The sequence below is a fragment of the Aspergillus eucalypticola genome, assembly GCF_003184535.1.
Source record: "Aspergillus eucalypticola CBS 122712 chromosome Unknown BO83scaffold_3, whole genome shotgun sequence".
Taxonomy (NCBI): Eukaryota; Fungi; Ascomycota; class Eurotiomycetes; order Eurotiales; family Aspergillaceae; genus Aspergillus; species Aspergillus eucalypticola.
The window spans coordinates 1011110-1037568 of NW_020290277.1; the positions used below are offsets into that span (position 1 = coordinate 1011110).

The 26459-nt window shown below is 51.4% G+C and overlaps 13 protein-coding genes across 13 annotated transcripts; 5 read left to right on the top strand and 8 right to left on the bottom strand.

The window, feature by feature from the left end:
- Nucleotides 1-305: 305 nt before the first annotated feature.
- Nucleotides 306-1474, bottom strand: BO83DRAFT_330613 (LUC7 domain-containing protein). Its single transcript, XM_025528239.1, has 3 exons — nt 1365-1474; nt 969-1300; nt 306-883 (listed from the first exon to the last, which is right to left on the bottom strand). The coding sequence occupies exons 1-3, from the start codon at nt 1405-1407 to the stop codon at nt 425-427; spliced, it is 834 nt and encodes a 277-aa protein (XP_025392275.1). The 5' UTR covers nt 1408-1474; the 3' UTR covers nt 306-424.
- A 146-nt stretch (nt 1475-1620) lies between these two features.
- On the top strand, nt 1621-3885 carry gpi16 (GPI-anchor transamidase subunit GPI16). Its single transcript, XM_025528240.1, has 3 exons — nt 1621-2223; nt 2285-2679; nt 2730-3885. Exons 1-3 carry the CDS (start codon nt 1865-1867, stop codon nt 3755-3757), a joined length of 1782 nt encoding a protein of 593 aa, XP_025392276.1. The 5' UTR covers nt 1621-1864; the 3' UTR covers nt 3758-3885.
- On the bottom strand, nt 3789-4834 carry BO83DRAFT_375047 (uncharacterized protein). Its single transcript, XM_025530362.1, has 4 exons — nt 4773-4834; nt 4399-4623; nt 4121-4323; nt 3789-4019 (listed from the first exon to the last, which is right to left on the bottom strand). The coding sequence occupies exons 2-4, from the start codon at nt 4558-4560 to the stop codon at nt 4004-4006; spliced, it is 381 nt and encodes a 126-aa protein (XP_025392277.1). The 5' UTR covers nt 4561-4623; nt 4773-4834; the 3' UTR covers nt 3789-4003.
- A 552-nt stretch (nt 4835-5386) lies between these two features.
- BO83DRAFT_385215 (uncharacterized protein) lies at nt 5387-6611 on the bottom strand (the record flags this gene model as incomplete). Its single annotated transcript, XM_025532609.1, has 2 exons — nt 5387-6067; nt 6117-6611. 2 exons carry the CDS (start codon nt 6609-6611, stop codon nt 5387-5389), a joined length of 1176 nt encoding a protein of 391 aa, XP_025392278.1.
- A 992-nt stretch (nt 6612-7603) lies between these two features.
- Nucleotides 7604-8892, bottom strand: BO83DRAFT_423433 (putative nuclear membrane fusion protein Kar5; the record flags this gene model as incomplete). The annotated part of the gene is made up of 5 exons (XM_025535095.1): nt 7604-7626; nt 7685-8003; nt 8049-8105; nt 8152-8349; nt 8395-8892. 5 exons carry the CDS (start codon nt 8890-8892, stop codon nt 7604-7606), a joined length of 1095 nt encoding a protein of 364 aa, XP_025392279.1.
- A 920-nt stretch (nt 8893-9812) lies between these two features.
- On the top strand, nt 9813-10899 carry BO83DRAFT_375053 (mitochondrial 54S ribosomal protein uL6m). Its single transcript, XM_025530363.1, has 3 exons — nt 9813-10121; nt 10194-10307; nt 10373-10899. The coding sequence occupies exons 1-3, from the start codon at nt 9848-9850 to the stop codon at nt 10744-10746; spliced, it is 762 nt and encodes a 253-aa protein (XP_025392280.1). The 5' UTR covers nt 9813-9847; the 3' UTR covers nt 10747-10899.
- Nucleotides 10770-12317, bottom strand: BO83DRAFT_375054 (3'(2'),5'-bisphosphate nucleotidase). Its single transcript, XM_025530364.1, has one exon. The coding sequence runs from the start codon at nt 12009-12011 to the stop codon at nt 10953-10955; it is 1059 nt and encodes a 352-aa protein (XP_025392281.1). The 5' UTR covers nt 12012-12317; the 3' UTR covers nt 10770-10952.
- A 584-nt stretch (nt 12318-12901) lies between these two features.
- On the top strand, nt 12902-14942 carry BO83DRAFT_133512 (LSB5 family protein). The gene is made up of 3 exons (XM_025526117.1): nt 12902-13073; nt 13227-13378; nt 13428-14942. The coding sequence occupies exons 1-3, from the start codon at nt 13059-13061 to the stop codon at nt 14449-14451; spliced, it is 1191 nt and encodes a 396-aa protein (XP_025392282.1). The 5' UTR covers nt 12902-13058; the 3' UTR covers nt 14452-14942.
- A 267-nt stretch (nt 14943-15209) lies between these two features.
- Nucleotides 15210-17595, bottom strand: BO83DRAFT_405496 (uncharacterized protein; the record flags this gene model as incomplete). Its single annotated transcript, XM_025533806.1, has 2 exons — nt 15210-16178; nt 16247-17595. 2 exons carry the CDS (start codon nt 17593-17595, stop codon nt 15692-15694), a joined length of 1836 nt encoding a protein of 611 aa, XP_025392283.1. The 3' UTR covers nt 15210-15691.
- Nucleotides 17596-18601: 1006 nt separating this feature from the next.
- Nucleotides 18602-20427, bottom strand: BO83DRAFT_434255 (MDR family MFS transporter). The gene is made up of 2 exons (XM_025535775.1): nt 20151-20427; nt 18602-20098 (listed from the first exon to the last, which is right to left on the bottom strand). Exons 1-2 carry the CDS (start codon nt 20359-20361, stop codon nt 18654-18656), a joined length of 1656 nt encoding a protein of 551 aa, XP_025392284.1. The 5' UTR covers nt 20362-20427; the 3' UTR covers nt 18602-18653.
- A 1833-nt stretch (nt 20428-22260) lies between these two features.
- On the top strand, nt 22261-22788 carry BO83DRAFT_385222 (uncharacterized protein; the record flags this gene model as incomplete). Its single annotated transcript, XM_025532610.1, has 4 exons — nt 22261-22267; nt 22337-22441; nt 22523-22702; nt 22772-22788. The coding sequence occupies 4 exons, from the start codon at nt 22261-22263 to the stop codon at nt 22786-22788; spliced, it is 309 nt and encodes a 102-aa protein (XP_025392285.1).
- A 384-nt stretch (nt 22789-23172) lies between these two features.
- BO83DRAFT_385223 (DUF2011 domain-containing protein) lies at nt 23173-24271 on the bottom strand (the record flags this gene model as incomplete). The annotated part of the gene is made up of 3 exons (XM_025532611.1): nt 23173-23553; nt 23633-24167; nt 24246-24271. 3 exons carry the CDS (start codon nt 24269-24271, stop codon nt 23173-23175), a joined length of 942 nt encoding a protein of 313 aa, XP_025392286.1.
- A 592-nt stretch (nt 24272-24863) lies between these two features.
- On the top strand, nt 24864-26240 carry BO83DRAFT_375059 (LAMTOR1/MEH1 family protein). The gene is made up of 3 exons (XM_025530365.1): nt 24864-25361; nt 25507-25667; nt 25727-26240. The coding sequence occupies exons 1-3, from the start codon at nt 25311-25313 to the stop codon at nt 26034-26036; spliced, it is 522 nt and encodes a 173-aa protein (XP_025392287.1). The 5' UTR covers nt 24864-25310; the 3' UTR covers nt 26037-26240.
- Nucleotides 26241-26459: the final 219 nt, after the last annotated feature.

The window sequence follows — 26459 nt, forward strand, 5'->3', positions numbered from 1 at the left end:
CTCCTTTTTTTCTTTCCTTTTTACTCTGGAATTTCCCCTCATCTCATCTTGTTCTTATCCGCATGCTGTTTTACATGCGTTGAATTTGTATGTCAAAATGAACACTATCCTAGTATTTCATACCATTTTTCTCTATGAAGACTTCATATACTTAAGTAAACAGCTTGGCGTACTGCCAATATGATATTATCGGAATACTATTACTACTCAGTCCCATTGCCACAAATTCACACTGGAATACGGGGGCGAAAGTCGAAAGGAACTGCAGTCAGCCTGTACATGTTTATTATATTTTTATTTAATCCGTAACATCCCAGACGTAGTAGTAACAAAAACGCCTGCGCTATGCAAATCCAGACAAATTACAACAGCATTGCAGAATAAACTCCAAGAAAAGAAAGAGACAAGACGCTTCATCAATATTTTACCAGCGAGGACCGCGCTTCTTGTAACCACCACCGCCATACCGAGGACCACGTCCACCACCGGAGCGTCCACCCCAGCCACCATCATCGTCATCGTGGTGACGAACCGGCGGAGGCCGTCCCTTGAGCTCCTCGCTGAGCTTCTTAAACCCCTTGCGCATGTCCGAGTATCCCATGTGCATCTTTCCGAAGAAATGATCGGCCAACCGACGATCGTTATCGAGACGACTCAGGTACGCGCCGCAGACATCGCACACTTGCAGCTTCTGATGACCCGACGGACCGGAGGTATCTTGGAGGTTCTTCAATTCGCGTTCACATGTTTCCTTTTGGTGCTTCGCGGTGCGGATCTTGTGCAGTTCGTTCAGGGCCTGTGCGACAGAGCCGGTTTCGCCCAACACCGAGATCTCGAGGAGGCCCGTGTTGATGGTTTTCGTTAGGTCGGAGATTTGTTTCAGCTATATTGTTGGAGATGTGGTTAGCCCGATGTCTTCTCTTGGCAGCTTGAAGTATCCTGTAGATGGGAGTGAGTGTATGCCTTACCAAGTTGTTGGTCTGTCTGATCTCATCCGGAGTCTTTTCCAAGCGTCGCTGAGCGGTATCAATACGTCGGTCACAATCATCGATGTATTTCTGCATGTCGCGCATATAGTCGTAATCGAATCCCCATTTGGCCTTCTCGGCCGCCGAGGCGGTCTCATACTCCGTCTTCAATCCTTCGCTGTGAACTTTCTGGCAAGGACCCAGATCTTGCTTGGTATTGGTGAAGAGGTCATGCGGACAAGTGCCGACAAGATACGAGCGACAGACTTTCGGATCGGTGATTTGGAGCTGCGCATTGCGAGAGGGAGCGCCGGTACCTATGAGTTGGTCCGCTGGAAAAAGAATTGGATTAGCTGTTGTTTAGAGCTTGGTAGAAGCTGGGGTTGGGCAACTTACCTCCCATAAGCTGCTCAAGCAGCTTTCTCTGTTCCGCCGCCATGATGGGATGATGCCAGAGGGAGAATGAAGGGTGGGGAGAGCACGAATGGTCAGAGCGTAACTGAGAGATTGAATGGAGATTGCGATGGAGAGTCGAGATTCTGCGGGCGTGGCGCTAACCGCGGCTGGCGCTTATATAAGTTGAACCGGAGTCCCCCTGTCGATTCCCGCTGATTTGCGGAGTACAGCTCGGCCTTTCCACCTTACTAGTTGGCGACATCGGTGCCATGATCTGGACACTTTGACGCTTGATACATCTTATGCAGGCTTGATACTGTCGCGCGGTCCGGTCAGCCTGTTATTCAGCTTTGCTTGATATAAATCGCAATCGACCGTTCTTGCTCCGCCGCTCGGAGGATTGAACTTACACTCCGTGTATGGCTCGCTAGTGGTAGTGAGGTACGCGATAGAATCACTACACAGTATCTAGAACTTTCTGCATCGGCAAGCATGACGTGATGACGGTCCTCTCTCTCCTTACTTTACTTTTCGTTGTCGCGCTCTCTTCGTTCACATCAGCGACTTCCGACTACCACGAGAGCCTATACCTCCAACCACTCCCGCAGTCATCCCTGTTAGCATCTTTCAACTTTCGTGGCAATGAGTCCCAAGAGTCCTTCGATGAACGGCATTTCCGCTACTTTCCGAGAGCGCTAGGCCAGATTCTACAGCACGCCAACACGAAGGAGCTTCATCTGCGGTTCACTACAGGACGATGGGATGCTGAGAGCTGGGGTCCCCGTCCTTGGAACGGGAGCAAAGAGGGTGGTACTGGTGTTGAGCTATGGGCATGGATAGATGCACCCAATGATGAAGCGTATGTGTGACCGGGAAGGAGAGGACGACGTAGCATGTGTAACGATACTGATGGGCATTAGGGCCTCTGCGAAATGGATTACCCTGACTCAGTCTCTGTCGGGATTGTTTTGCGCCTCGCTGAATTTCATCGACTCAACCCGAACCACTCGCCCTGTTGCTTCATTCGAACTTATGGGAGACCATCCAGCTTCCAGTAATCTGCATCTGCTGCACGGGACACTTCCTGGCGAGGTGGTTTGCACAGAAAACCTTACGCCATTCCTGAAGCTACTTCCGTGCAAGGGCAAGGCAGGCGTTTCTAGCCTTCTAGATGGACATAAGCTGTTTGACGCCTCTTGGCAGAGCATGTCTGTGGATGTCAGTCCTGTCTGTCCTCAACCAGGAGAGTGTTACGTGCATGTCGATCAGACTGTGGACATTGTCCTTGATATTGACCGGTCGAAGCGACCCCGCGGTTAGTTTAATGGCACAAGAGGTCTGATTCATATACTAATGACTATGCAGGCAATCCCATTCCGCGACCTGTACCTTCTGATCAGCTTGCATGTGATACATCCAAGCCCTACCATTCCGATGATACCTGCTATCCTTTGGAAAGCACATCGGAAAAAGGCTGGAGCTTAACGGAAATCTTTGGACGCACCCTCAGTGGCGCTTGTCCTCTCACAGATAATGCTTCTCAAGAGCCGGTCTGCCTACGGGTGCCGCATGAGCGCGAGGTAATTGTTACTCCAGGTGCAGTGGAGACCAAGAGGCCGGATGGCTTCACTCGCTGTTTCACTCTAAAGCCTTCTACTCCGTTCGACCTCACCATCCCTGAACAAGAAGTTACCACTCATGTGCCACTTGATGAGCCTGTCTTGAGCGCGGAGAGAACGATTGTTGGCCACGGCCAAGAGCGCGGTGGCATGCGGATCATCTTCGACAACCCGTCTGACTCCAACTCTGTCGACTTCATTTACTTCGAGACCCTACCATGGTTTCTACGACCATATGTCCACACACTGCAGGCTTCCATCACAGGCCGCGATGGACTACGCCAACAAGTACCCGCCTCCCAATTTATCCGTGAATCCTTCTACCGACCGGCCATCGACCGAGAACGAGGAACACAGCTAGAGCTGGCAATGACGATACCTCCCGCGTCGACCGTGACTCTCACATACGACTTTGAGAAAGCTATCCTGCGATACACAGAATATCCCCCGGACGCAAACCGCGGCTTCAACGTCGCTCCCGCCGTAATCAAGCTCGACGCAGCGAACGGCCAAAACCACCCGATCTACATCCGCACCACCAGCCTTCTTCTCCCACTTCCCACCCCCGACTTCAGCATGCCTTACAACGTGATCATCCTAACCAGCACCGTCGTTGCGCTCGCCTTCGGCAGTATCTTCAACCTCCTTGTCCGTCGCTTCGTGACGGCCGAAGAAGCCTCCGCGTTGACTGCGCAAACCCTCAAGGGACGCCTTGGGGGCAAAATAGTTGCCCTACGGGACCGAATCAAGGGCAAGACAGCCAAGAAAGAATAGACGAGACGGAAAAGCTATCATAAACAATGCATCCATCTTGAATGTGACATACATGCTATACCAATACACTAAACCAACCACATCACATCAATCTCACTATCAACGCCTGTTTAATCCATCTTAACATCCCTCCCCAATAAATACATCATAACATAATCTCAATTCCCAAAACCATATTTCATTTGATACCATTCATTCATATCATTCATAAACGCACACCCCCTCCCCAAAGAAAAAAGAATCCAATTACTCCGGATAAAGACTAAAAACCCAACCCCAACCCCATCAGCCCGCATCCCAGAAACGGAACAGCCAGAGCATCAGGAAGGAAGGAAGGAAGGAGCGGCAGGCAGGCAAGCTTACAATCCCAACTTATCCTTTAGCACATTCCAACCGGGCAACGCATCCGACCCACCAGGCTTCGTGCCCATGAAGCTATGATCTTCCGTAGCACAAGTGCCCTCTCGCTGATCATGTCCTTCATCCCACCGACTCATGAACTTTTGCTCTGCGGCTTGCTTTTGCTGCGAGATGCCTTGGAGGGCGGGCGTGGTGAGGATATCGGACTAATCACAGATTTATTAGCATTGCTTTCCAAGAAAATAAGATAGATAAGAAAGGGGGCGGTTGGTAGTACGTACAGGAACCCCATCGTCCGACGATGTCTGGTTCGCTGTTCCTCCGCCTCCTCCCTTGGGATAGCCCTCGTCGCCCCAGCCACTGCCTCCGCCGGAGTTGTTGGCTGGTGTGGGTTGGGCGCTGGCGCCGCCGCGGGTGGAGCCTGGGAGACGGTTTTGGGACATTTTGAGTGTATATTATGATATGTGTGTGTTCGGTCTGAAAAAAGTAAGATATGATGTTTTGCTCTGGGGATGAATTCGTTAGTTTGGTTGGTTTAAACAGTTGGTTTTTAGGGGCGATGTTGGTGACGTTGTATATGTATATATAGTTTGGGGTAGATGGTCGGGATATGATATATCTTAATTTTCGTATAACCAGATGGCTAATAACTTACCTAGATGTTCAACTTGAGCTGAGTAGATAATAATGATAAAGTTATCTTTTTCTATGATCGAATTGGACGATTTATAGTCGAGAATCTCTCATGAAGGGCAGTGATCTCATCATGAACAAACGTCATAGGGGTCTACTTGATTGGCCGGTTGTTGCCACTCGGCTTAGTCAGGATGTTATATCCATGGAAGCTCCTACGCAGAAGAACTGCCACGATTGAGGGCGTTCTGGACTGTATTGATGATCCTTAGATGAATGATGATCGCATAGTTCATGCAGGTGATGTCCTAATATCTAGTACGGCTCACTTGTATACCTCAAGGCAGTGGGATGAGACTCGCCTCTATTGCGGTGCGGTATAGGTATGTACATAACGTCATAGCTAACCAAGCAGGTATAAGCAAAGCTTTCATCTCTTGAAGGATAAGGATATTGGAAAAGACGCATAATGACGGGCAAGGCTTTCGTAGGCCATCCGAATGATATCGTGTCAAAGCAAGTAACAAGTACTGTTTAGGGGAATATGAGTGCAAGAATTCATGTGTCTTTGGCGCAGATTAGAGTTGAAGTCATATCACAATGATTAGGAAAGCGGGCAGATTCGTAAATGTATGATTACTGAGACTCGACTTGATCAGCCCAGGAAGCTCCCGCCACTGGTGACAAGGAGTCCGACTTGAGCAGATCAGGGGTAGCGGGTGCTTCCTCACCAGCCTTCTCCTTCTCTTTCTTCCCACTTCCAGGTAGAGATGGGAACTCAGACTCGTTATTGATGACTGGAGCAGATGCTTTAGACTTGGTTTCACCCGAAGCAGGCTGATCAGCAGCACCATCGGACGCTGCAATATCTCCTCGAGGCCCGCGATGTCCACCGCGGCCACGTCCACCTCGACCACCACGTCCACGGCCCCGATGATGAGGAGGACGGGCGTCTTCACTGGCTTCTTCACTCGGCTGGGAATCAAAGTCGCGCCGGGCATATCCAGACACACCGCCGTGCATACCTCGTCGGAAGCCGCCCCTGCCACCACGGGGATTGTAATGTTCCTCCTTCTTCTCGGCGTCCCACTCCCTTCCGTTCAAGGCACCCAGTTTGCGCAGTCGGTTACGCTCCCGCTCATTATCCATGGCCTTGCGATGCTGGCGTTCCTGGCGTCGCTTCTCTTCGGCAACCTTCTCGCGCTCAAGGAACGACGCTTGGTCTGCCTCAGCTCGAGCATGTGCAGCGGCAACTTTGGCAGCGTTTTCTTTGGCGGCAGCGATGCGACGGGACAGTTCTTCTTCCGTAAGCTTCGGCTAGTAGCGAGTTAGCAAGCATACATCTAGATATCGCAGATGCTCCTACCTTCTTTAAACCACCTGTAGCACTTCTGTCTCCGCGAACCGCAGGTACGCGCGGTCCCTCTGGAGCTGCAGCCTGCTTAGGATCCGATGCCGTTGTTTCCTCCTTGCCATTCTGATCTCCCTCAGCCGGCGACTCCGGAGTCGAACCCTCTCCATTCTTGTTCTCCTGCTCAGGAGCACTTTCAACGGGCTTGTTCTTCACAGCCCCATCCCCACGACGGCCTCCGTTATGCGATCCCCGCCCACCACGCCCTCTGCCTCGACCCCGGCCTCGCCTTTCGCCTCCACGCGACCGTGATGATGGGGTATCAGTTCGAGCAGGTGGCGGCGCATCGCTTTCGACAACAGGAGCGGGGGCAGGTTCCGTATGGACTTCGGGCTCAGGTTGCTGTTCAACGGCGGGAACGGGGACGATCTCATCGTCGAAGAGGTCATCGCCACCTCGAGTCTGCGCGAACTCGTCCATAGCAGGTGCGTCGGAAGTGGGATCGGTCATTATCTTGTGTGTGACGTTGTAGTGAAAAAGCTGGGTGCGCTCCGATCGCGGGTTTAATGCGACTGTACGCGCTCACGATGCCGGACGATACGACCAATAAAAACGATCCGTGGTAGCTCGAGTGGTGAACCAGCGATTAAGGCTCAACGCTAGTCGCGGGGAGCAAGTCAGCTTATCACCAGGCAGAAAGGAGACGCATCGTGTTCGATCTTCCACCGAGCAGGAGCTCGCACCACCTTCAGAATGTGCAACCACCCCCTGCGCCATCCACAGCAATGTCTCGGGGAGAATAAGCCAGCTAACCTTGCTCCGAAGGTGGCGCTCTGGGGGAGAACACCGCAACCCCAGATGCCCGCTCCAGCTGCGAAGGCGGTCTGCGTGTGGATCGGAGACGTTTGCTGCGGGGGTTGCGATTGATGTCTCCGGGGGAATGGATATAAATGGCTGTGTAGGGATAAAGCACGTACTGTATAAATATTTATTCGCCTGGTCACAGATTTTCTTCAGACAATTGAGGTTGAGATCGAGATCAGCGAGGCTGGGAGGAAACGGCGAAGGGTGGAGGGAGACTGACTGCTGATCGGCGGGCGCTTTTCTGCCGCATCATACCGCTGTTTTCTGCCCAGTTTAACCCTAAAGGCTCAGGGTCCATCTGGACTAACTTCTCATCCCTTGTTCATACTATGCTTGGAGCCTGTACTCTACGTAGTCAATATCTCTAATCTCAGGTAGCTGACATCTGGGTAAATGACATTTATTTCTACAGGATCTGCTATAATTCTCTCTTTACTCAGAGGTTCACTGTTCTCTTACACCAGTGTAGGGAGCGGCCATGACAGTCTATTCGTGCTACATTAAGGTGATATCGCTCGCTGCAAACTAGGCTAAAAGCCAGACCACCGTATAGTGTACCATTTTGATCACTGATTACCATGTTATAGATATATGACAGCAATAGTATAGAACGCCACATTATGCTCGTGACCATGATGTCATGAATCAAGGAGGAAATGATCTGTGATCAACACTGTTAGAAACAAGCCTAGGTCATGCTTAGACTATTGAATACATACATATGGAAGCAACGAGTAGCAATATGGCTGCCCTGGGGCTTTGTGCACCAACAAAGCCGATTAAAAGGCTATACATGGGTGTAGTGTATGAGCCTAAAAGACGTCTTGAAGCAGGCACCTCTTCAAATCGTTTCACAGTGTCGTCGACAATTGTTTGTAGGTTCGCAGCTGCGGCCGTTGTTTTATCGACAAGAGCTTGAGAGATCAGCATATTCGTGAGGAGATGCTCTTGAAGTTCATTCTGCCCTAGCTGAGCGCTGCGCAGGTCCTCAGCGATTATTTGAGAACCACTTAAGGCAGTTTCAAGATTACTCAGGCGCTAAGAAGGTTAGCTAATTACCCATTCCAACAGGTTACTGCTAACCTTAGATATGTCTTGCTCTTGCTGAAGTATCTGGACAAACCTGCCTGCGAGCCATTCCTGACATAGTCAATCTCTAGAAGTTATGTAGGAGGGCAGGGCTTACTAGAGCAGAGTCGAAGTTTGCTAGCGTGCCAGACAGCTTTTCCATGTCGCCTTGAATGTCTGAAACTAGGCCACTAAATGCAAGAGCATCCTGTTGTTGAATCACTGCTTGCTGTTGGTTCCATGCTATGCCTTCATCCCGAACGAGCTTCAAGATGTCCCGTAAGTTGTTGACACCTTCCGCTGCGTTCGCTATATTCTGTTATATGTCAACCATAGCACTAGCAAGTTGTGATCTACTAACCTTGTCGAGGGACGCCGTGCTGCTATGTAGGTTCCTTATAGTGGAAACCACAGGCTCTATGATTGAGCCAACGTGGACACCCATGTCGAGGATCAAATTCTCGAACCTAGTTTTGAAGTGTAGCTCCGTCTCCTCCATGCTGACGACCAGCTTGCTTCTCATGTCTTCGACTGATTGCAGGAACTCCTTGTATTGGGAGAGCCCAATCGCGGACACTTTCAATGCTTCCTGAAGCCCATGATCAAGCTTTATCGTGCCTTCAATAATAGACCGGTGGAGTTCAATGATTTCCTCCCTTTCATTCTCGAATCTGGCTGCCTGACATATGACCACGGCATTTTGCCTACTGTTACTATACGATGTCCACCACTGGGGCCGTGACTCTAGAGAACGGAGACAGGTCTCCAATTGTCCTTTGGTTACGGTTTCTGCAGCATTGAAGCGGGTCTTATAACCGGTGGACAGCCCGAAGAGCCCTTTCTTCTGCGGCAGCCGCATAGTTATAGGATGACATGAAGTGGGAACTGCGGCACCCGCTTCATTGAGCTCGCATATGGCAAGCCTTGCCGCGTATATTGAGCGGATGTGCTCCAGCGTCGTAAATGTGTGTGGATCCGGCTTGTCAGATCTGCCCCCGATCGACTGGCAGGAAGTAACCAGTTTTGAAACTGCCATTTGATGGCAAGATGGAAGAGTCTGCATTGACTGCAGAAGTCCAAGTGCATCTGAAAATAGTACTTCACGCTGGTGGCTTTTGGAAGTCAATAAAGAGGCTAGATCGGCGTCCATATTCGAATTTCGGTGTTCGGCCGAAAGCACTTGCTAGTAGGTTAGCGTAAGCAAGACCAAGGGTGTAAGCAGACGTACCATCCATTGAACTAGCAGAAATCGTGGCATTGCAGATGTTTAGTATTAATATTAGGTAGCGTAACAAAGTGAAGGACATTCTAATGCCTGAGCTTCCCGACATTTTGGCTGTGGTGATATGTCGCAACCCTGGGGATGTTAGCGGTAGAAAAGCGCAGAGATTATGCTGATTAGAATAACAAATATTATCAAGCAGAGAAGATAGAAAAGAAAAGAATAGCGATTGGATGGTATACAAGTTGCAAGCTAAAAGTACGAAGCAGCAATTGATATCTTAGCAAGAGTCAGAGCAACAGCACATCTGAAGCTGTAGTACCAGAATGAGACACCCTGTGATCACATCAGAACAGTAGATAAAACAAGAAATCAACTCAAACTAGGGTTTAGATAAGAACAATTCCACAGCTACACAGACAACATTCTGCGATGTGGAGGAAGTAAAAGGGAAGTGAGAGCGTGCCATCTATACAGCCTATCACGTGACGCCGCACTAACCACATCGGGAGTGCAAGATCTCCGGACAAAATCAGTCGGCATCGGAGTTCCAAGCACTCATCCAGACCTCAAACCCACAATTACCGTCGCCATGTCATGTTACTTGTCTCAGAGCTGCTTTAGGCAGCTTGCGCGGAGTCCTTTGAGACAAGGACCTCTGCCCAACTTCCTCGTCCCTGCCTTCTCTCACCCTCTCCGGACACAACCTTTCTCGACCACGTCCCCGGTACAATCGCGAGTTGGCGGCGCCGCGATCACGGTGCCCCCGGAGGTGTCCCTGAAGTTCATCGACCTCCCTCAGCCCAAGACCAAGGCCAAGTCTGTTGACTTCCCTAACATGGCCGTTGAGGTCAAAGGACCCTTGGGTAAGGAGCAATGGCTACACTTCATAACGGCGGCAGCGGAAAAGCGGAGCGAAACTGACATTTGAGCGCTAGGTGAATTGTCGCTGAACGTCCCTTCCTACGTGAAAATCGACTACGATGAAGCCCTTCGCAAAGCTACTCTTGCCGTTCAAGACTCAGAGATCACTCACCAGCGTGCTATGTGGGGTGCGTTACTTTGTTGGAAATGAGTTCATTGCTGGATCATAGTTGACGAGGGATTGTTTTTCTAGGAACCATGCGCGCCCATCTACAGAACCACATCCTCGGAGTTTCGGAAGGTCACATTTGCATTCTGAGTTTCGTTGGTGTCGGTTACAGAGCTACCATTGAACCCACGGCGACCACCGTGGAGCCCCAATACCCCGGTCAGCAGTTCGTGTCCCTGAAGGTCGGATACTCGCACCCCATTGAGCTGGGTATTCCCAAGGGTGTCAAGGCCAGCACACCTCAGCCGACTCGTATCCTGCTGGAGAGTGTGGACAAGCAGCTTGTGACCAAGTTCGCGGCGGAGATCCGCGAATGGCGCAAGCCGGAACCTTACAAGGGCAAGGGTATCTTCGTCAACGGCGAGACGATCAAGCTCAAGGACAAGAAGATTCGTTGAAATTGGCGTCTACATTTTGGGGGAACGAAACTGTGTTTATTATTTCTGTACATGTATATCCGAGCACGGTTCTTTTGGTTCGCAATTGGTATCCTTTCTTTTTTATGTACTTTTAGAGACGCATCGAGCGTGCACGGTCTGACAGAACTGATCGAGAATCTATTACATTCATGATAGAAAATCCCTTTATCGTCGTCACCTAGCCCTTACAACTTCAGGACAGTCTTCACCGCACCGATGACCTGGTCCTGAAGGGCCTTGGGGGCCGCGACAACTCCCTTGTTGGCCGCCAGGGTCCTGCCCTTGGTGAAATCCAGTCTCTGGCCGTAGATATCCGTCACTTGACCACCAGCTTCCCGCACGATCAGGTCACCCGCGGCGTGGTCCCAGATCTTCTCCTGGTAGTCCTTCCGCACCGGCAGACGCAAGTAGATGTCACCAGCACCGCGGGCAATCGAGCAGTACTTGGCCTGCGAGTCCAAACGCACACTGGGGGAGGTGATACCGAGAAGCTTAGCAACGGCGGCGTTGTCGTCCTGAGCGGAGTGACCGGCCTCGACACCCTCGCAGAACACGGCCTGAGCGATATCGGGGACGGGGCGCATGGAGATAGACTTGCTCTCAGCGAGAGCACCGTTGGTGAGGGGTCGGCTGATAGAACCAACACCCTGGATGGCGGAGAAGAGGACACCCTTACCGGTGCCGCTGGACTGCTCGGCGCCAATGCCCGCGGACATGGTCTCGGCGTCGTTGATAGGCAGGTTAGGGCAGCCAATGGCACCAACCTTGACATCACCGTCTTCAATCAGACCGAGACAGACGGCGTACTGACCACCACGCAAGAAACCCTTGGTGCCGTCGATGGGGTCCAGAGCCCAGATACGTCCCTTGGCACCACCAGCGCTCTTGCCCTGGTCGATGATGTCCAGCATCGCTTCTTCGCTAGGCAAAGGGCCTCCCAGGAGGTTGTCGCTCTCGGTGTCCACCAACTTGATATCCTGAACGAGTCTCCAGATCTCGGCGCTCAGCGCCTTGTCCTCGCGGAGGCTGCTGGCCTCCTCTTCGGCGACGATCTCGTCATTGGGGAAGTTCTTGCGGATGGCTTGGATGATCAGAGCCTGGGCGCCGAAGTCGCCAATGGTAACGGGTGACTTGTCATCTTTGGAGACGGTGCCCTTGGCCTTCTCATTGAAGACCTTCTGGGTAAGGAGGGTGGCACGCTGGACGGCCAGCTCGGCAATGTAGCGTTCTTGTTGGTAGGACATGGTGGTGGGTTGGGTATAGGAGGAGAAGGAGGGGGATAGGTGGGGGAGGGATGGGAGTAGATGAGGGCGGGTTTTTAAAATGAAGCTGACACCCAGTAGCAGAGTGGAGCAGAGGACCAGACGGGAGAAGATGGAGATAGTACGCGGCCTGCGAATGGAGCAAGGATCTGCCGAATTCGTTGACCAGAGACCCATGGAATTGGGATGCTAACGAGTGGCGAATGGTTGAGCAACAGGATACGAACCGTCCGTGTTAATTATTCGAGCAGTTCCTGCGTCAAACGAGGTCCAACCACTGGGGGTCAGAGATGCTCGAGGGATTATGCTTGACCTTTTCAAACTCGCAGGAATGAAGAAGCCCGGGATCGGCGTGGGCCATGGGAGTGCCCCAGGCGCAAATCAGGCAAATCAGGCACTGAGTCGGAAAGTTCCCCCGCACTTGTCCCAATTGGGACTGGCAAGAGGGGCAGTCACGAGATCGGGATGGAATCAACACCGCATGACGTTGGAGGCGCCGGTCCAATCCTTCGTCTTTTGCAGTTGCTGCAGCTCAAACGGCTCCAACGCTGCTGGTCTGCGAGATCAATTCACTGCCGAGTGGTCTGCCAATGCAAAGCTACTCCTCTTAGTGCACCAGGTCCTTCTGTAACCCCCCGCCCAAGGCAGCACAGAGGCTATCCAGTTGGCCTAACACGTCACCGTTCTGCTTCTTCCCCGCTGCGCGCTGGATAGATATCTATCTCTCTAGGCACCGGGAAGGGTCCCTGTTGGGTAAGACCATTGTGGGCTCACTCTCTTGCTTGTCGGTGGGATATAATTGTGAGCACAAAGAGGACAAAGGGGGTTCAAATCACCACCGCGTCTCGTCTCGCGACCCACCTCTCCTTAACCGGGTCGATCCTCCTGTATGTATTGGTGAAACAATTCGATACGCATGTGAGAGTTCCAAACACTGTCTTCACATATCCGAATACTTGCGGGGCTGTCTTTCTCTTTCGTTGTCATTGAATATCGACTCCATACACTTTCTCATCCGGTGCTTTCACCATGTTTCACTCGTCGGTAAGTCGATTTGGCAACTTCCCGCGGCCTAGCCCAATTGGCATTGAGAACAGTGTCAATTACACAACACTCACATCTATCTGCAAACTCACAAATATAACTGTGGTTCCATCACTCCCTTGTTCACAGACTAATATATGTGCTCATTTATAGAAGCCGTATTCGGCTGTGACGGTCCAGATCGAGGTCCTCACCAGCGAACAATATGAGGTGGAAGATTCCAGTGGGATTGTGGATCTTATCGAGGCCATTCGCATCCAGGCCAGTGGCCCTACGGAAGCGAGTCGCGCTTTGCGTAAGAAGCTGTCAGTGTATTCACTTCCTCTGCTCGACAGCGCTCTAACACCCTCCCAGCAAGTATGGCAATCTTCACCGCCAATTGCGAGCCCTTACAATCCTCGACTTCCTAATCCAGAACACCGGCGACCGCTTCCTGCGGGAATTTGCAGATGAGCCCTTACTGGAAAGACTACGAATCGCTGCGACCGACCCGGTTTCCGATCCCTTGGTGAAAGAGAAATGCAAGCAGCTCTTCGGGCAATGGGCTGCTTCATACAAGAACACTCCCGGCATGGAGCGGGTTACAGGTCTCTACAGACAATTACCGAAGCGTAAGCAGCCGGCTACTCAGGCAAAAGCCAAAGTGTTGCGAGATGAGGGGCAATCCGACGAACCTACGATGGGCCATACGGTGTCTGTGTCAGCCGGAAATGGACCTGCTACAGTTCTCAGTGGCCCCAAACACAAGCACACATCCAGCAAATCGTCACTCTCATCTTTCAGGAAGGAGAAGAAGGAGAAGAAGACACTAAGCAGGTCTTTCAACCTCGAGAAAGAGAAGCCGGAAATGCTACAGACCCTCGCATCAGCCTCCGTCGCCAGCACCAACCTCCTCAACGCCCTCAAGCTAGTCAACCGCGAAACGCACCGGGTCAGCGAAGATGCCGAAGTCCTCAACCGGTTTGAGACTTGCAAGACATTACGGCGCCAAATCCTGCGATACATCCAGCACGTGGAAAGCGAGGAGTTTCTGGGTAGTTTGATTCACGCAAACGAAGAGCTAGTCACCTCACTTATGGCATTCGAAGTCTTAGACAAGAGTGTAGACTACGACAGTGACAGCGACCAGGACGTCCTGGAGACGGGATGGACCCCTGACCGCGACGACCTGCCCGACTCATTCGCAGGGCTGGTTGTCAATCCCCCGAAGCCACCTCGTCCCCCTCGCCCCTTGAGCATATCCGTACCATCCTCATCAAGGAAAGTCTACAATGACAGCGAGTCAGAGACGGAAGACGACGATGATGAGGACAATCCATTCGGCGACCGCAACGCCATTCGCACCCCTGGCATTGAGAAGCATGAACCTACCTGGTAGGTTTGTCTCCTACTAAATAACTAGATCTACGCCTAATACCCCAGCAGGAGAGAAGTTTAGACGAACACTTGCCTACCCTGCCTTTTATCGCATCACTTGATATCACATCAACCCAACTTAAAGCACACAATCCATTCTGAAACGGCCTGCACATTTTCATTTACGACAAGAGAAAGAAGTATGAACTCCGCAATGACGGCCTAACATTTGACGTCACTCCATTTCCCTATTCTTCATTGACCTTTGTCCGGCTGGTGTCCGCATGGCATGAGGCGCACGGGGTAGTTGTTAGAATGAATTTTCTGTATGAAGTAGGACCCTATGATTGATTCTGCTATACCAATGTCACGGAAAGAAATCAGTTCGGCAAGGGGACTGGAGAACCTCCAGTAGATTCGTATAAAAGGTGTACCCTGCTGCACTCACCTAGATTCGTGAGCGCTTACTTGTACCCTCATCTCTAGTACCATACTTATATATCTCGTGACAGTCACTACACAATGAAAGTGAAATGGATTTAATAAATGTCACGGTACAATACTACCACTACTATACTACTACTACTTGAATAGGGTAGTTTGATATATGATAGTTTAATCGATATGATAAAAGAAAATTACGGTTTTAGTTCATTGACCATGATGGGTATTTAGGCCGGTTCCTAGAACAGTAGTACTATGGTTTTCATAGGTTATCAACTAGTATTATCGAATATTATATATGTTCGGTTCCCTCTCAGAAACCGATAATTCTGTAGTACTTTCCACATATCTATATTTCCAACAGACATTGGGCCACATTATCGTGAGATGTGTTAGTGAAATTTAGATTTTTAACAGGCCCAAATCTCGTACTACTTGAACGAAAGATTGAAAGTAAAAAAATAGAGAAAAGAGTTGCCTTTTACCCTAACCTACAAAAAGGTACAACAATCAAACCAACGCTAAATACCGAGTTTCATATTTCTTCCCCATGCACGATAGCATGCATGCAATGCGATAATATATACCAGCCCACCAGGCCCTCCATGCAAAGTAATAGAAAAATAAGTATGGACAGAAGGACGATGGAATGGGTAGAAATGACGCCAGCGGAGAAGAAACGAAAACAAGAACGGGGTATTAGAAGTAAACTTTCGATGATGTTTGTGTGAATGGACAAAAAAGTAAAGAGCAAGAAGGAGAAAGAAAAAAGAGGTATCTTAACAAGTCAGAGATTAAAAAAAAAAAAACCTTATCAATTACAACACTTTCGTCTTCATCCACTCACTCGTTCCAACACCCAGGTTGAGCCCGTTCCGGGCCCACCATTTGCGAACACGTTCTTCAGCACCAGAGACTGGGTCCGCGTCTTCGAGAGCTTCTTCGATGTCGCAGGTTTTGAACTCGACGCGGAGTCCGCTGCGACGCCACCATTCTAGGACGTTGTCGTGACCATTCTTGGTGGGCCCGACGAGAACTTGGCTGTCGAAGATCATCTTAGCGCCTTTCAGACGGTACCAGAAGTCGAGGACGTGGACGTGGCCGTGTGTGCTGGCGATGCGGGCAACGGATTCGCCATGGGTGTAGGGGATGCCAGAGGCGTCCCACCAGGCTAGGGAAGCGGTACGGCCGGATTGGGCAGCAAGGAGGACGGATTTGCCGACTTTGAGGGGGATGGGGTTGGAAGGGGGTGCATTGGCCGAGGCGGCTTTCCACCAAGCGAGGACGGCTACTCGGCCTTCGGCACTGGCGGCTTCAAGGGCGCGCTCGGTATACCGAAGTTCAAGGCCGGAGGTTCGCCACCATTCTAGGACGTTGACAAAGCCGGCGCGGGAGGCTCCGTCCATTGCATCGGCGATGTATTCTTTGGTGGGGAGGGCGGGGCATCGCGCCACCATGTGAGGATGTTGGGGTTTCCGTAGATGGCGGATGCGCGGTATGGCAGGTTCGTGAGTCGGGAGGTGGTCCAGAGTAAATCGAGATGGTTTTCGGTGAGGTAGGAGAGGATATCGGTTCGAGAGAACTTGAAGATGAGGTGGCATACAAGGTCAGAGAGGGGCTTCCATCGCGGCAGGCTGTCAATGCGCTTTTTGATTGCGGCGAAGGATCCTCTGAGAATGGTGTATTCCAAGGAAGCTGGGGTCGACATCTTTAACAGGTGATTTTGCCATTCCTTCGGCACGGGCAGGTTGGTTGGAATACCGACTGCTTTTGCGATTTCCCAGTCATGTAATTGGTCTTCGAAGATATTGAGCCATAGCTCCATGGGTAGTGAGCGCGGGCCATTTTCCGTTTTATTGCTTCGATGCAGGAGGTGTCGCGATATCGTGGACGCCGCATCACCAGGCATCTGCTCCGAAATGCCGGTCGGGTATGTAGAATCTGTAAGCTGGCCAGGCTTAGTGGAGACCTGAGAGAACGATAGACCCAAAGTTCGTTCGAGAACTTCATGTAGTTCTTCTAAGCCTTCCCATGGTAACTGAACCAGCTCCTCCGGACTGACCGATTCCCACAGCACCGGTGACACCACACTTATCCATGGCCAGAACTCTGCCACCTCTCGAAGTTGCCTTTTACTCAGTGGATGGTGCCATTCTGAAACCGTCATACCAGGGATCAGCACCACCGGCTTCGACGAGATCCAACCCCGCAGGAGCGCCAACGTCAAAGTGTTGGTCAGCCCATATAGCATCGACCCCAACGCTCCCGCATCTATCGGCGCAACCAGCAGCATATCAGCCCACTCGCACAATTCCGCCGCCTTGGCCTTGAGCCATTTCCGAGCCCCAGTCTTCTTTTCGAATGTTTGACTATCCACCGTGTCCATATAATGAGGAACCTTGCTTGCGCCCGACAGAAGGGCGGAGGGTTCGTCCGTGATCAAGCGTATTTCGATATCGGGATTCTGAACCAGCGATGGAAGTATGTGGTCGACAAAAGCACTCTCGGTGGAGAGAAGTAAGCGTTTCCGACGAGGAGGAGAAGAGCTCGGGGCTTCTTGTATTTGATTATCTATTTGCATGGGGGTCGTGGTGGTATTTTCCGTCAACTTTCCTCCCAATTCTGTAGTGACCTCCATTTCCGACGACCAGACACCCTTTGAAACCACCGTTGCGACACCAGTCGAGGTCGAGGGGAAACTTGCGCCGAAACCGACAGCCATGACAGTGAGGAAAGAACGGGGAAAAAGAAATACTATGTCGTAGGAAACGATCTAAGACGCAGATCCCGCGGTAATATAGTCCAGTCACGTCACAATTCGATTCGTTGGAGAGGAAAGGGAGAGCGCCCAGAACCTGTCGCCTGCAGGGATTGTGCAGCCAGCAAACCCCGGATTAGTCTTTTGGTGTACCGTCGAAAGGAAGAAATCGCAGCCAGTGCGCAAGAACGGCGAAGGGAATGCCCTGCAACAAAAAAAAGTAAATCCAAGCAGGTGACGATTGTATGAATATAAGTCGGCCAGCCGGGGGCTAGCGGTCGATCAATTGCAACCCAAAGTAAAGCTCTCTCTGTCACTTTCTCTCTCCAGGCCAGACCAAGAACTAGGAAACCCAAGCCATGCACAGCAAGACGAGGGCAGGAACCGGACCGCACTGCGGATCTGGAGGCAGTACGTGTTGACTGACGGGTGGGCTGATCGGACAGGCTAGGGAGGAAGCGGTGTGCCGGGTTTGAAGCAGCAGCGGGACTTGCAGGGCGAATTAATTAGTTGTTAATGAAATCCAGTTAGCAACGGAGCTTGGGCGTCAAATGTCCAAGATGTCTGCCGTCGCCACGTCTGCAGCGCAACTTTCAACGCCACCCAGGGTATCGTCCAAGTATCGATTTGAGGGGACTCGGGGATGATCGGAATGGAGGAAATTAAAAAGAGGGAGAGGAAAAAAAAGAAGCGAAGAGGAAGGAGGAGGAGGAGGAGGAGGAGGAGGAGAGTCGTGCCACTGCTAACTACCTCAGTGGAGAGGAATATGTTTTCGTCTTTCAACTACCGGAAGATCCAAAGGCTGCGGTGGAGAGGAACTCCTGGTTCGTCTGCGGAAGAGACCGGCGCTTATTGGCGGGTGGGCGGTGGACCCTGCAGCCTTGACCCGATGATGATGTCGCTATTACTGTTCTGTTCAGTAGGAATGGTCGGTACAAGTAAAGTCTGAGTAGTATGTTTTCTATTTCTTACGCTGTCTCCAATTTTACATATCGCCCACAATCAATCGCCATTCTTTTCTTCTATTCATCTCTCCGCGCCAAGTTCGAATGCAGCTTGTGCTCGCGCATTCCCATACTGACTATCGCCCCCAGTACGCTGAGTCCCAGCAACGTCAGAAACACGGCGCGCAAAGAATCCATGTATGAATCCAACACCCCCGGGATCCAGTCTGCGGGGAGCTTCCTGATCTCCTCGAGGCTATCGCGGATCCGTCCAATCAGCTCGCCAGCGTGCTCGCGATCTCCAAACCGAGACCATAGTCCGGTTTTGAGGATATTCTGGAACACGGCAGAGGCAACGGTGATGCCAATGGTGCTCCCCGTGCTGCGGAATGCGTATGATGCGGATGTGATGACTGCATGGTGCTCATGGTCTACAGCAGAGATGAGTGCCACCAACGTAATGGTCAGCATACTCCCATAGGCAGTACCCATCAGGAAGAAGTAGATGAAGGGTAGCCACGACGGGGTTGTGAGGGTCAGCGTGCAGATCAGCACATTGGAGAGAACCATCAGAGTCATGGACACATAGCTGAAGATCTTGTATCGTCCGGTCGACCGCATCAGAATCCCCGAGCCCAGTGAGCCGAGAGAGGTGCCAATGGCTTGGGGGATCAGTCTCACACCCGCACTTGTGGCGGACAAGCCTTGGACCTGAAAGAACAACGGCAGGTAGAACAAAAGCCCAAACACCGCCATCGTGCTGAACCAGTTGGTCAGGCAGGCTGAGAACACCGTGCGATCCAGAAGCAACCGGACAGGAATGACCGGTTCGGACGCGATGTTGGCCTCGACGTAGATGAAGAGGCCAAAGAAGACCGCGGAGAGCGGCAACGAGACAAGAATGAGAGGGTGAGTCCACGGCACCTGGTTGCCTCCAGTGTTCAACCCCAGTAGGAGCAGAACGAGACTGGTAACCAGAGTGAGAGCTCCGAGGAAATCGACCCGTTTCAATTTGGCGTTGTCAGTGGTCTTTACCGGTACACGTACCGTAGCCGCTACGAGGATGCCGGACACCACGACGAAAGGTACCTGGATCAAGAAGGCCCATCGCCATCCCAGAGTGTCATTAATCCAACCTCCAAATACACCACCCAGTCCACTTCCGGCTCCATAGCAGATGTTACCAATGCCCTGCCAGACCCCACGTTTACGTAAAGGCACCAAGTCGGAGGTGACAAAGGTCGAAATCGCAGTCAGTCCGCCGCCACCGATACCGGCGATGACGCGCCCCAGTACAATAGTCCCCTCGGTTTTTGCCAGGCCACAGATCAAGTTTCCCGCTGCAAAGAAGATATTCGAAAAGACCAGCCCAGTCCGTCGAGAGAAGATATCAGTAAGACGCCCACTCAGCGGTTGAAAGGCAGCATTAGAAATCAGGTAGGAGGTAGCGAGCCAGGATAGCAAAGTGAAGGACTGGAAGGAAGACGAGATGGGAGCAGTGAGAGTAGCGACAATTGTAGTGTCTAACACGGTCAGCTCCAGCGGAACAGGCACCTGTAGTAGGACAGGTCATACCCAAGGCAGCCAGGAAGACTCCTACCCAGATACTTCCCAGGACGAGGATGAGCTCTTTCGAGCTGGGTTCATCGGCCAAGGGGACCTCGGAGTCTCCCGAAGGCACTGCTTGTTCATTCGACGAGTGATCCCCAAGGAGGGGCGTCTGTTCGGACACCGGCTCTCCTCGAGGTCCATTTGAAGCCGCTGTTCTGGATTGATCAACACGCATACCTGTACCACCAATATTCTGGTCGGATATACAGTGGTGGACCGGTGGGTTGGGTTTAGGTTGGTGTGCAACGCAACTTGGCGGAGCGGCGGTAATTCGGGCGGCGCTCCGATAAAGAGCGGGCGATAACGCGACCGATCATTTGCCGCTTCCAAGCTTATCCAAATCCACCATGACGGCTCGTCTCCCCCCCTTCGTAGCTTTCGGCAGACTGAAGCCCTCGACGAATCCCAGGGCACTGAGAATGGGGCGGTCGGACACTTGCCCTTCCACGGTTATTACTGAACCTTGATGTGAGCTATCCTCGACTTTCGCGGGTTTCTAACCATGGCTCTTTAGACCCGGTCGTATTTACGATGGATCAGACTTGAACAGACGCTTGGTCTAGTTCCATTCCTCCCCCCTGATCCGATGAACAGGTCTGAATCTCACAATCACTTGAGGCAAACAGGCAAGTCCTATTTTTGCACTCGACCTATCATTCTAATTCTGGCCTCGTCAGTCATGTCACCCAGTAGGGAGTAGACAACCACTCATTTGTCACTGGACATCGACTGCAAGCATGAATGAAGCACCAATGGACGTGACCTGGAATATTAGATACAGCTGAAAGCCAGGACCATAGCCTTAACGAGTGCTGCACACACCATGTCGGCCGACTGTTGAACAAAAAGTCTACCTATGGACTGGCAAACGGCGCGCCGCCAAGATTGTCACTGGCTAACGGGCGCATCGTGCATGCAGAGATGAAACAAACTAACAATATGCGAAGATTTGACGGAGTCAACCGGACCTTCTAAGATAGAGTGCTCCAGCAATTTCCAACCCTCAGAACAAAAAAACCACCATGGCGATGTGAGTCCATTGACCTGAAGTAGGGCAATTTCCGTGCCCTACATACAAGGTCTCCACTCACGGCAACCCAATTCATCTAATAGTCCCAAATAAGCGCAGAATAAGGATTGTTCGCGAAAGTAAAAGTGGGGCCCGTGATGGACTACTAGATCCTCGTACATTTTCTCTGTCGGGGTTTTATTGACAGCGCTTGGTCAATCTCACGATAAGGGTTGCCCCTGAGATGAATGGCCATGAGGGGGGAAAAGAAAAAGTCGCTTCCAGGAGGAAGGGAAGCAGAAGATACAGTCAGTCAGTCACAGTCTACTCCTGACTAGCACTCTTCATGCAACACCCCCTGGCGCTTGGACAGAAAGTACGGTGGTCTCCATAATTCGAGTTGCTAAGTTGCTATTCTTGAGCAGCAGCAGCAGCCACCACTGCAAGAACAGGATAGTCGAGCCGGGATCAACTGCTCCGTTGGCAATAGATGCGCGAACCGAGGGTTACTAACGCGGCGGGGTGCCGATGCACTTGCCCATCCCTCGTATATTAACTCCCTAGATAGAGTCGTTGTTTGGATAGACCCAGGGGTTAGCTAGCTAGAGAACTAGTTAAGTTGTCATGACTAATAGGTAAACCTTTAGATGACGGCGCCAGTGGATCAGCAGCAGTGGTCGGCGGGGACATGTAAGAGGGGTGGGTGGGAGATGAGGCAGGATGTTACTCGGTAGCTAGTAGGAAAAAGGGTCCCTGAAGCGAAAAGAATAGGAGGCATTGAAGAGCAGAACAGATTAAGGGCGCTGGCGATCAACATCAGGACCGTGCCCCCCGTCACGTGGAGGACACATAACTACGGCCATACAAAGCCTTCTATTTTTTTAATTTCTTTCTTGTCCTTGTCTTCTGTGTTTTGAACTTTTCTTTGTTCTCTATACTACACTTTACTGCTACATCTCACCGTTGTGGTTGTTGATCCTTCCTTTCATCATCCCTCATCTACTCGTGTATACCGAACGGATTTCCCCTCCTTATCTCCCTACTACTACCCCTCCAACAGCCAACATGCCTGGTAAGTGAAACCCCGCAGATCGTCTTGCGTACGGCGCGTATGGACTTCTCAACTGACCTCCCATCCCAGCCTTCCTCAAGAACATTAAGAACAAGCTCAAGGCTATCTTCAAGAAGAAGAAGACTGCCGAGGAGAACCCTGAAGGTGCTGCCGCTCCTGCTGAGAACACTCCTGGTACGTTTTTTTTTTTTTTTTGCCCTCTTGCAACTGCCACAGGTTTCGCCACGACCAGTTACTGACCATGTCATAATACAGCCGCCGACAAGCCCGCTGAGCAGGCTCAGACCGAAGGTGTTTCCGCCGCTCCCCCGACCCTCGAGGTGACGGAGTCCCCGGCTGGCGAGGCAAAGCCTGAGACGGAAACCCATGCGGAAGCCGCTGCCGGTGCATCTGATGCCGCTGCTAAACCCGCCGAGACTGCTGGAGACGCAGCTGGTAAGTCGAGGACACACCCCATCCTCGCCAAATGTAACGAAGAATGACTGACTGACTGACCATGCGCAGACAAAGAAACCAAATAATCGCCCTTAGGCTTCAAGCTGATGCAGCTGTCACTGCGTGCATCATCCACTCCTTCGCCCGTGGCATCATTTTCCTACCCTTTGCATCATCTTCTCATACCCCAGCATAGACTGCGCTGATTTCATTTTGTTGTTCTTCTCTTGTTGATATCCACCTCTTTTCATATACCCTGTACTGCTTTCAATAGCCATGCGTATTCGCATAGTCTAATAATTCAGTCTGTCCGCGTCAAGCAAGTATCTGAATTCACTCGCAGCGTATTTCGTAAAACTAGAAGAAATCTGTTTAATCAAATCAATGATTCGATATCAACCTGGGTATCATAAGCCGAAACTGAGCTAGAAGAACATACATACATCCAAGAACCATGACTGAAATCCCCCTCAATCACTACCCTCATCCGAAGACACATCCACATCCATCTGGCCAGCCGGAGCGCTCTGCCCATCACCATCACCAGCTGCACCAGCTGCAGCCGCCTTAGCAGCCTTCTCCTCTCTCGCCTTCTGCCTGCGCTTAATCTTCTTCTCACGATTCTTCCGATTCCGCTTCTCCGCCTCCAACAATTTCTTCTCCTCCTCTTTCTTCTTCCTCTCCTCCGCAGCCGAGACCCGCTTCCGCAACTGAATCCGGCGCTTCTTGCCGGGCTTCTTCAACGACGTCGGCGCCCGTTCGGCGGGGTCCTTCGCGCACGTAACCGCCGCACCCTTACTCTTCTTCTCACTCTTCAATGTAACAACCCTCCAGGGCAAATGGCACCCAGGCTAGATAACGCAAACCGAGTCAGCAAAACCTCCCCCGTGACAAAGAACCCAAGAACATATAGATAAATAGATAACTCACCCAGGAAACACCTGAAAACCCCACAACCTGCACCCCCGAAACAGCCACATCCTCAAACTGTCTCCTCTTCTCCCTCAACCTCTCTTCCTCCTCCTGCACCTTCTCCTTCTCCCCACCAGCCATCATCCTCCCCGGCGCAGAGAAATAATACCCCCATCCCCGAAACGGATTCACAAAGCGTCCATCTTCCACGCCCCCGGCGCCGGGTGTCGGCGACCGTACCCGGATACGTAATTTCTGGGCTTGGATTGTGTTAGATGATTCAACGGCTGCTGCTTGGTCTGCCTTTCTGGAATCGGTTTTGGCAGGGGCGCTGAACAGTCGGAATTCGAACTCTTGTTCTTCTTCTTCGTCTTCGGCTGGGTTGGAGGTGGTGGGTTGTGGTGTTGGGTTGTCGTCGGATGGGGGCGCGAGAAGGGAGTCGATGTCTAGGAGGGCGCCGAGACGTTGGTGCACGTCTGTCAGGGAAGATTCCGGGGGTGGGGAGGGTGAGGGTGAGGTGGATGTTCGGGATAGGAGTTCTTCGCGACGGACGCTGTTGTTGGGGGTTGATTAGTGGGATTGAAAATGGGATTGGGATTGGGGTTGGTAGGTGGGTGGTGTAGTGGCGTACCGCTTTGCGCTGGGAAGGTCGAACATGTCTGTCTGCAGTGATTTTGTGTGAGGTTTGGTGTTGGTAGAGAAGAGTGGTGGTGACAGCTGAGGGTTGATGGTGTGGAGTGAAAAATGTCGGCGGATGTTGGTGAGTGGTTATTTCCACGGGCGGATGTGGTGCGGCCACGCGTTCGGAGGATTGATTGGTATCTCGGTGCCCTATGGAGTATGGCATAGAGTTGATTGATATTAGACTTGACACTTTATTGCTTTTGTATTCAAAATTTAGTATATGTGATATGCAAATGAGATATTCGATTTATTATATCAGTAAGAATAATAATTGTTGCTTTGTCGGACGTACTTGCGAAGCATGCAATTGGGTTTTCTGTTCTATGGTGAAACAGTTCCGGGTTTTAGGCCCAAATGATTTCAAGCGACCAGTAAACTATTGTATAGAGTTACCTCTTGCTGCTAGAGATATGATCATTGCACTAGGATGCCTAGTATAAGCTGTCTACTCTGGATGTCAAAGATCATACGACGGCATGATTGTTCCACCAGGCATGTGACAGTATAACCCTCTAGTAACCACAGCACCTCCTGGTGTGACATTCAACGGAGCATAAATGCAACACTTGAGACCATTGTAACTATTTAGAAGTTCAAGTTGGCTGATATAAAACCTCCAGTGACTTCAATGGATGCCATTCAAGGCACTCATACTACATCTACCCGATTCCGATGACATCGGCTCGCACGGGCCACTCCCAACCCACCGAATTATCCAAACCGTCACTCCCTTCAAGTCACCCAAGATCTCAATCACCTAACCAACCAACTACGCAGTTCACCCTCGCAAATCATCTTCGCTTGAGCACCGCCGCCCGGCGCGTTTCTACTATCCAATCCAGCATCCAGACGCTCATTCCAGTCATTCATTCGCCTTGCTCTTTTTTCACCACGGCCCGACACTTCCGTTTATAATCAAGCCGTTCCAACCTCCACCACCACCACCACTACTACCGTCATTGAACATCTCTCCTGCGCCTCCACCTCTAATCCGCCGATCTGATCAGCACAAATGGGTATCTGCGCCTCATGTCTAGGACGTAATCGTCGGGAACCCCACGATGTAAGTCCAATACTATATTCTTCTGCCGCAAAAAGAGACAAGCGCACGCAGCCAACACTCCTCCCGCCCTTTGCGCCCGACTCCACCAGCCCTCTTCGCATCCATCATCTACGACCTCATAACTAACCTATTTCCCTCCCTACAGCCCAACCATCCCGAATCCTCTCGCCTCCTCGATGAAGACATCTACCAACCGGGCTACGGCTACGGCGCCCTTAACCAAAGCGCCCAAGGCAATCACCCAGACCCTAGCTACCTGAAGCGCGAACGAGAAGCCCTCGAAGCAATCTGTCAACGAACATCAGAGTGAGCCGCTCTTCACCAGTATGGTAGATATCGAACCCAAGACTGACAATGTGCAACAGCTCCGTCATCGACATCTGGTCCCTCCAACCCCAACCGCACCTCCAACCTCGCGCCACCCTCCCCAGCACCGTCCCCCCTCCTTCATCCTCCGATGGCGATGCGCCACCCGTCAAAGTAATAACAACTGACTCGCCACCGGCTCGCTCAAAGAAACCCTCCTCCCCGGCTGCAAAGGCAGGCGGCACGGTCCCGAAACACTGGGGCGAAGTGGTGATAAATACGCGCAAGAATCGGTCGCGGCCGGGGTCGAGTACGGATGAAGACGGTGCTGCTAAGAGGGATGTATTCGGAGTGTTGAAGGTTACATGATTACTGTAACTATTTAAAATGGGGCGGAAAGTGGCAGAAGGCAGCAGGTCAAATGTGATAGGTACCGTGTGGTGTTGTGTTATGGGGAGGGGGGCTGGCTACTAGGATGGATGGATGGATAGATGGACGAACGTGACGGAACGGACGTGACAGCACTTATCGCACTTGACTTGACTTGACGTGTTTGACTGATGTTTTTGTTACCCCCTTCTCTCTTTTTTTTTTTTTTTTTTTTTTTTTTTTTTTTTTTTTTTTTTTTTTATTCCTGCTTTTTACTCGTTTCCTCTTTCTTGCCTGCTCCTTTTTTTTACACATCTCCCCCCTTAATACCCCTTTTCTTTTCTTCGCGCATCGCGATGGGTCGCCGGCGACGACGGGGTCAACTATATTGGTTTTTTCTTTAACCTTTCTTTTGCCATCGGC

Bases quoted from the DNA above. Each gene is read 5' to 3' on its own strand.
- BO83DRAFT_330613 (XM_025528239.1), bottom strand. From the start codon at position 1,407: ATGGCGGCGGAACAGAGAAAGCTGCTTGAGCAGCTTATGGGAG. The intron at 1,301-1,364 runs GTAAGTTGCCCA...TTCTTTTTCCAG, and splicing joins GCTTGAGCAGCTTATGGGAG to CGGACCAACTCATAGGTACC. The intron at 884-968 runs GTAAGGCATACA...CCAACAATATAG, and splicing joins TCAGACAGACCAACAACTTG to CTGAAACAAATCTCCGACCT.
- gpi16 (XM_025528240.1), top strand. From the start codon at position 1,865: ATGACGGTCCTCTCTCTCCTTACTTTACTTTTCGTTGTCGCGCTCTCT. The intron at 2,224-2,284 runs GTATGTGTGACC...GATGGGCATTAG, and splicing joins GATGCACCCAATGATGAAGC to GGCCTCTGCGAAATGGATTA. The intron at 2,680-2,729 runs GTTAGTTTAATG...ATGACTATGCAG, and splicing joins CCGGTCGAAGCGACCCCGCG to GCAATCCCATTCCGCGACCT.
- BO83DRAFT_375047 (XM_025530362.1), bottom strand. From the start codon at position 4,560: ATGTCCCAAAACCGTCTCCCAGGCTCCACCCGCGGCGGCGCCAGCGCC. The intron at 4,324-4,398 runs GTACGTACTACC...ATCTGTGATTAG, and splicing joins CGTCGGACGATGGGGTTCCT to TCCGATATCCTCACCACGCC.
- BO83DRAFT_375053 (XM_025530363.1), top strand. From the start codon at position 9,848: ATGTCATGTTACTTGTCTCAGAGCTGCTTTAGGCAGCTTGCGCGGAGT. The intron at 10,122-10,193 runs GTAAGGAGCAAT...TTTGAGCGCTAG, and splicing joins TGAGGTCAAAGGACCCTTGG to GTGAATTGTCGCTGAACGTC. The intron at 10,308-10,372 runs GTGCGTTACTTT...TTGTTTTTCTAG, and splicing joins TCACCAGCGTGCTATGTGGG to GAACCATGCGCGCCCATCTA.
- BO83DRAFT_375054 (XM_025530364.1), bottom strand. From the start codon at position 12,011: ATGTCCTACCAACAAGAACGCTACATTGCCGAGCTGGCCGTCCAGCGT.
- BO83DRAFT_133512 (XM_025526117.1), top strand. The intron at 13,379-13,427 runs GTCAGTGTATTC...ACACCCTCCCAG, and splicing joins CGCGCTTTGCGTAAGAAGCT to CAAGTATGGCAATCTTCACC.
- BO83DRAFT_434255 (XM_025535775.1), bottom strand. From the start codon at position 20,361: ATGCGTGTTGATCAATCCAGAACAGCGGCTTCAAATGGACCTCGAGGA. The intron at 20,099-20,150 runs GTATGACCTGTC...TGACCGTGTTAG, and splicing joins AGTCTTCCTGGCTGCCTTGG to ACACTACAATTGTCGCTACT.
- BO83DRAFT_375059 (XM_025530365.1), top strand. From the start codon at position 25,311: ATGGGTATCTGCGCCTCATGTCTAGGACGTAATCGTCGGGAACCCCAC. The intron at 25,362-25,506 runs GTAAGTCCAATA...CCCTCCCTACAG, and splicing joins ATCGTCGGGAACCCCACGAT to CCCAACCATCCCGAATCCTC. The intron at 25,668-25,726 runs GTGAGCCGCTCT...AATGTGCAACAG, and splicing joins ATCTGTCAACGAACATCAGA to CTCCGTCATCGACATCTGGT.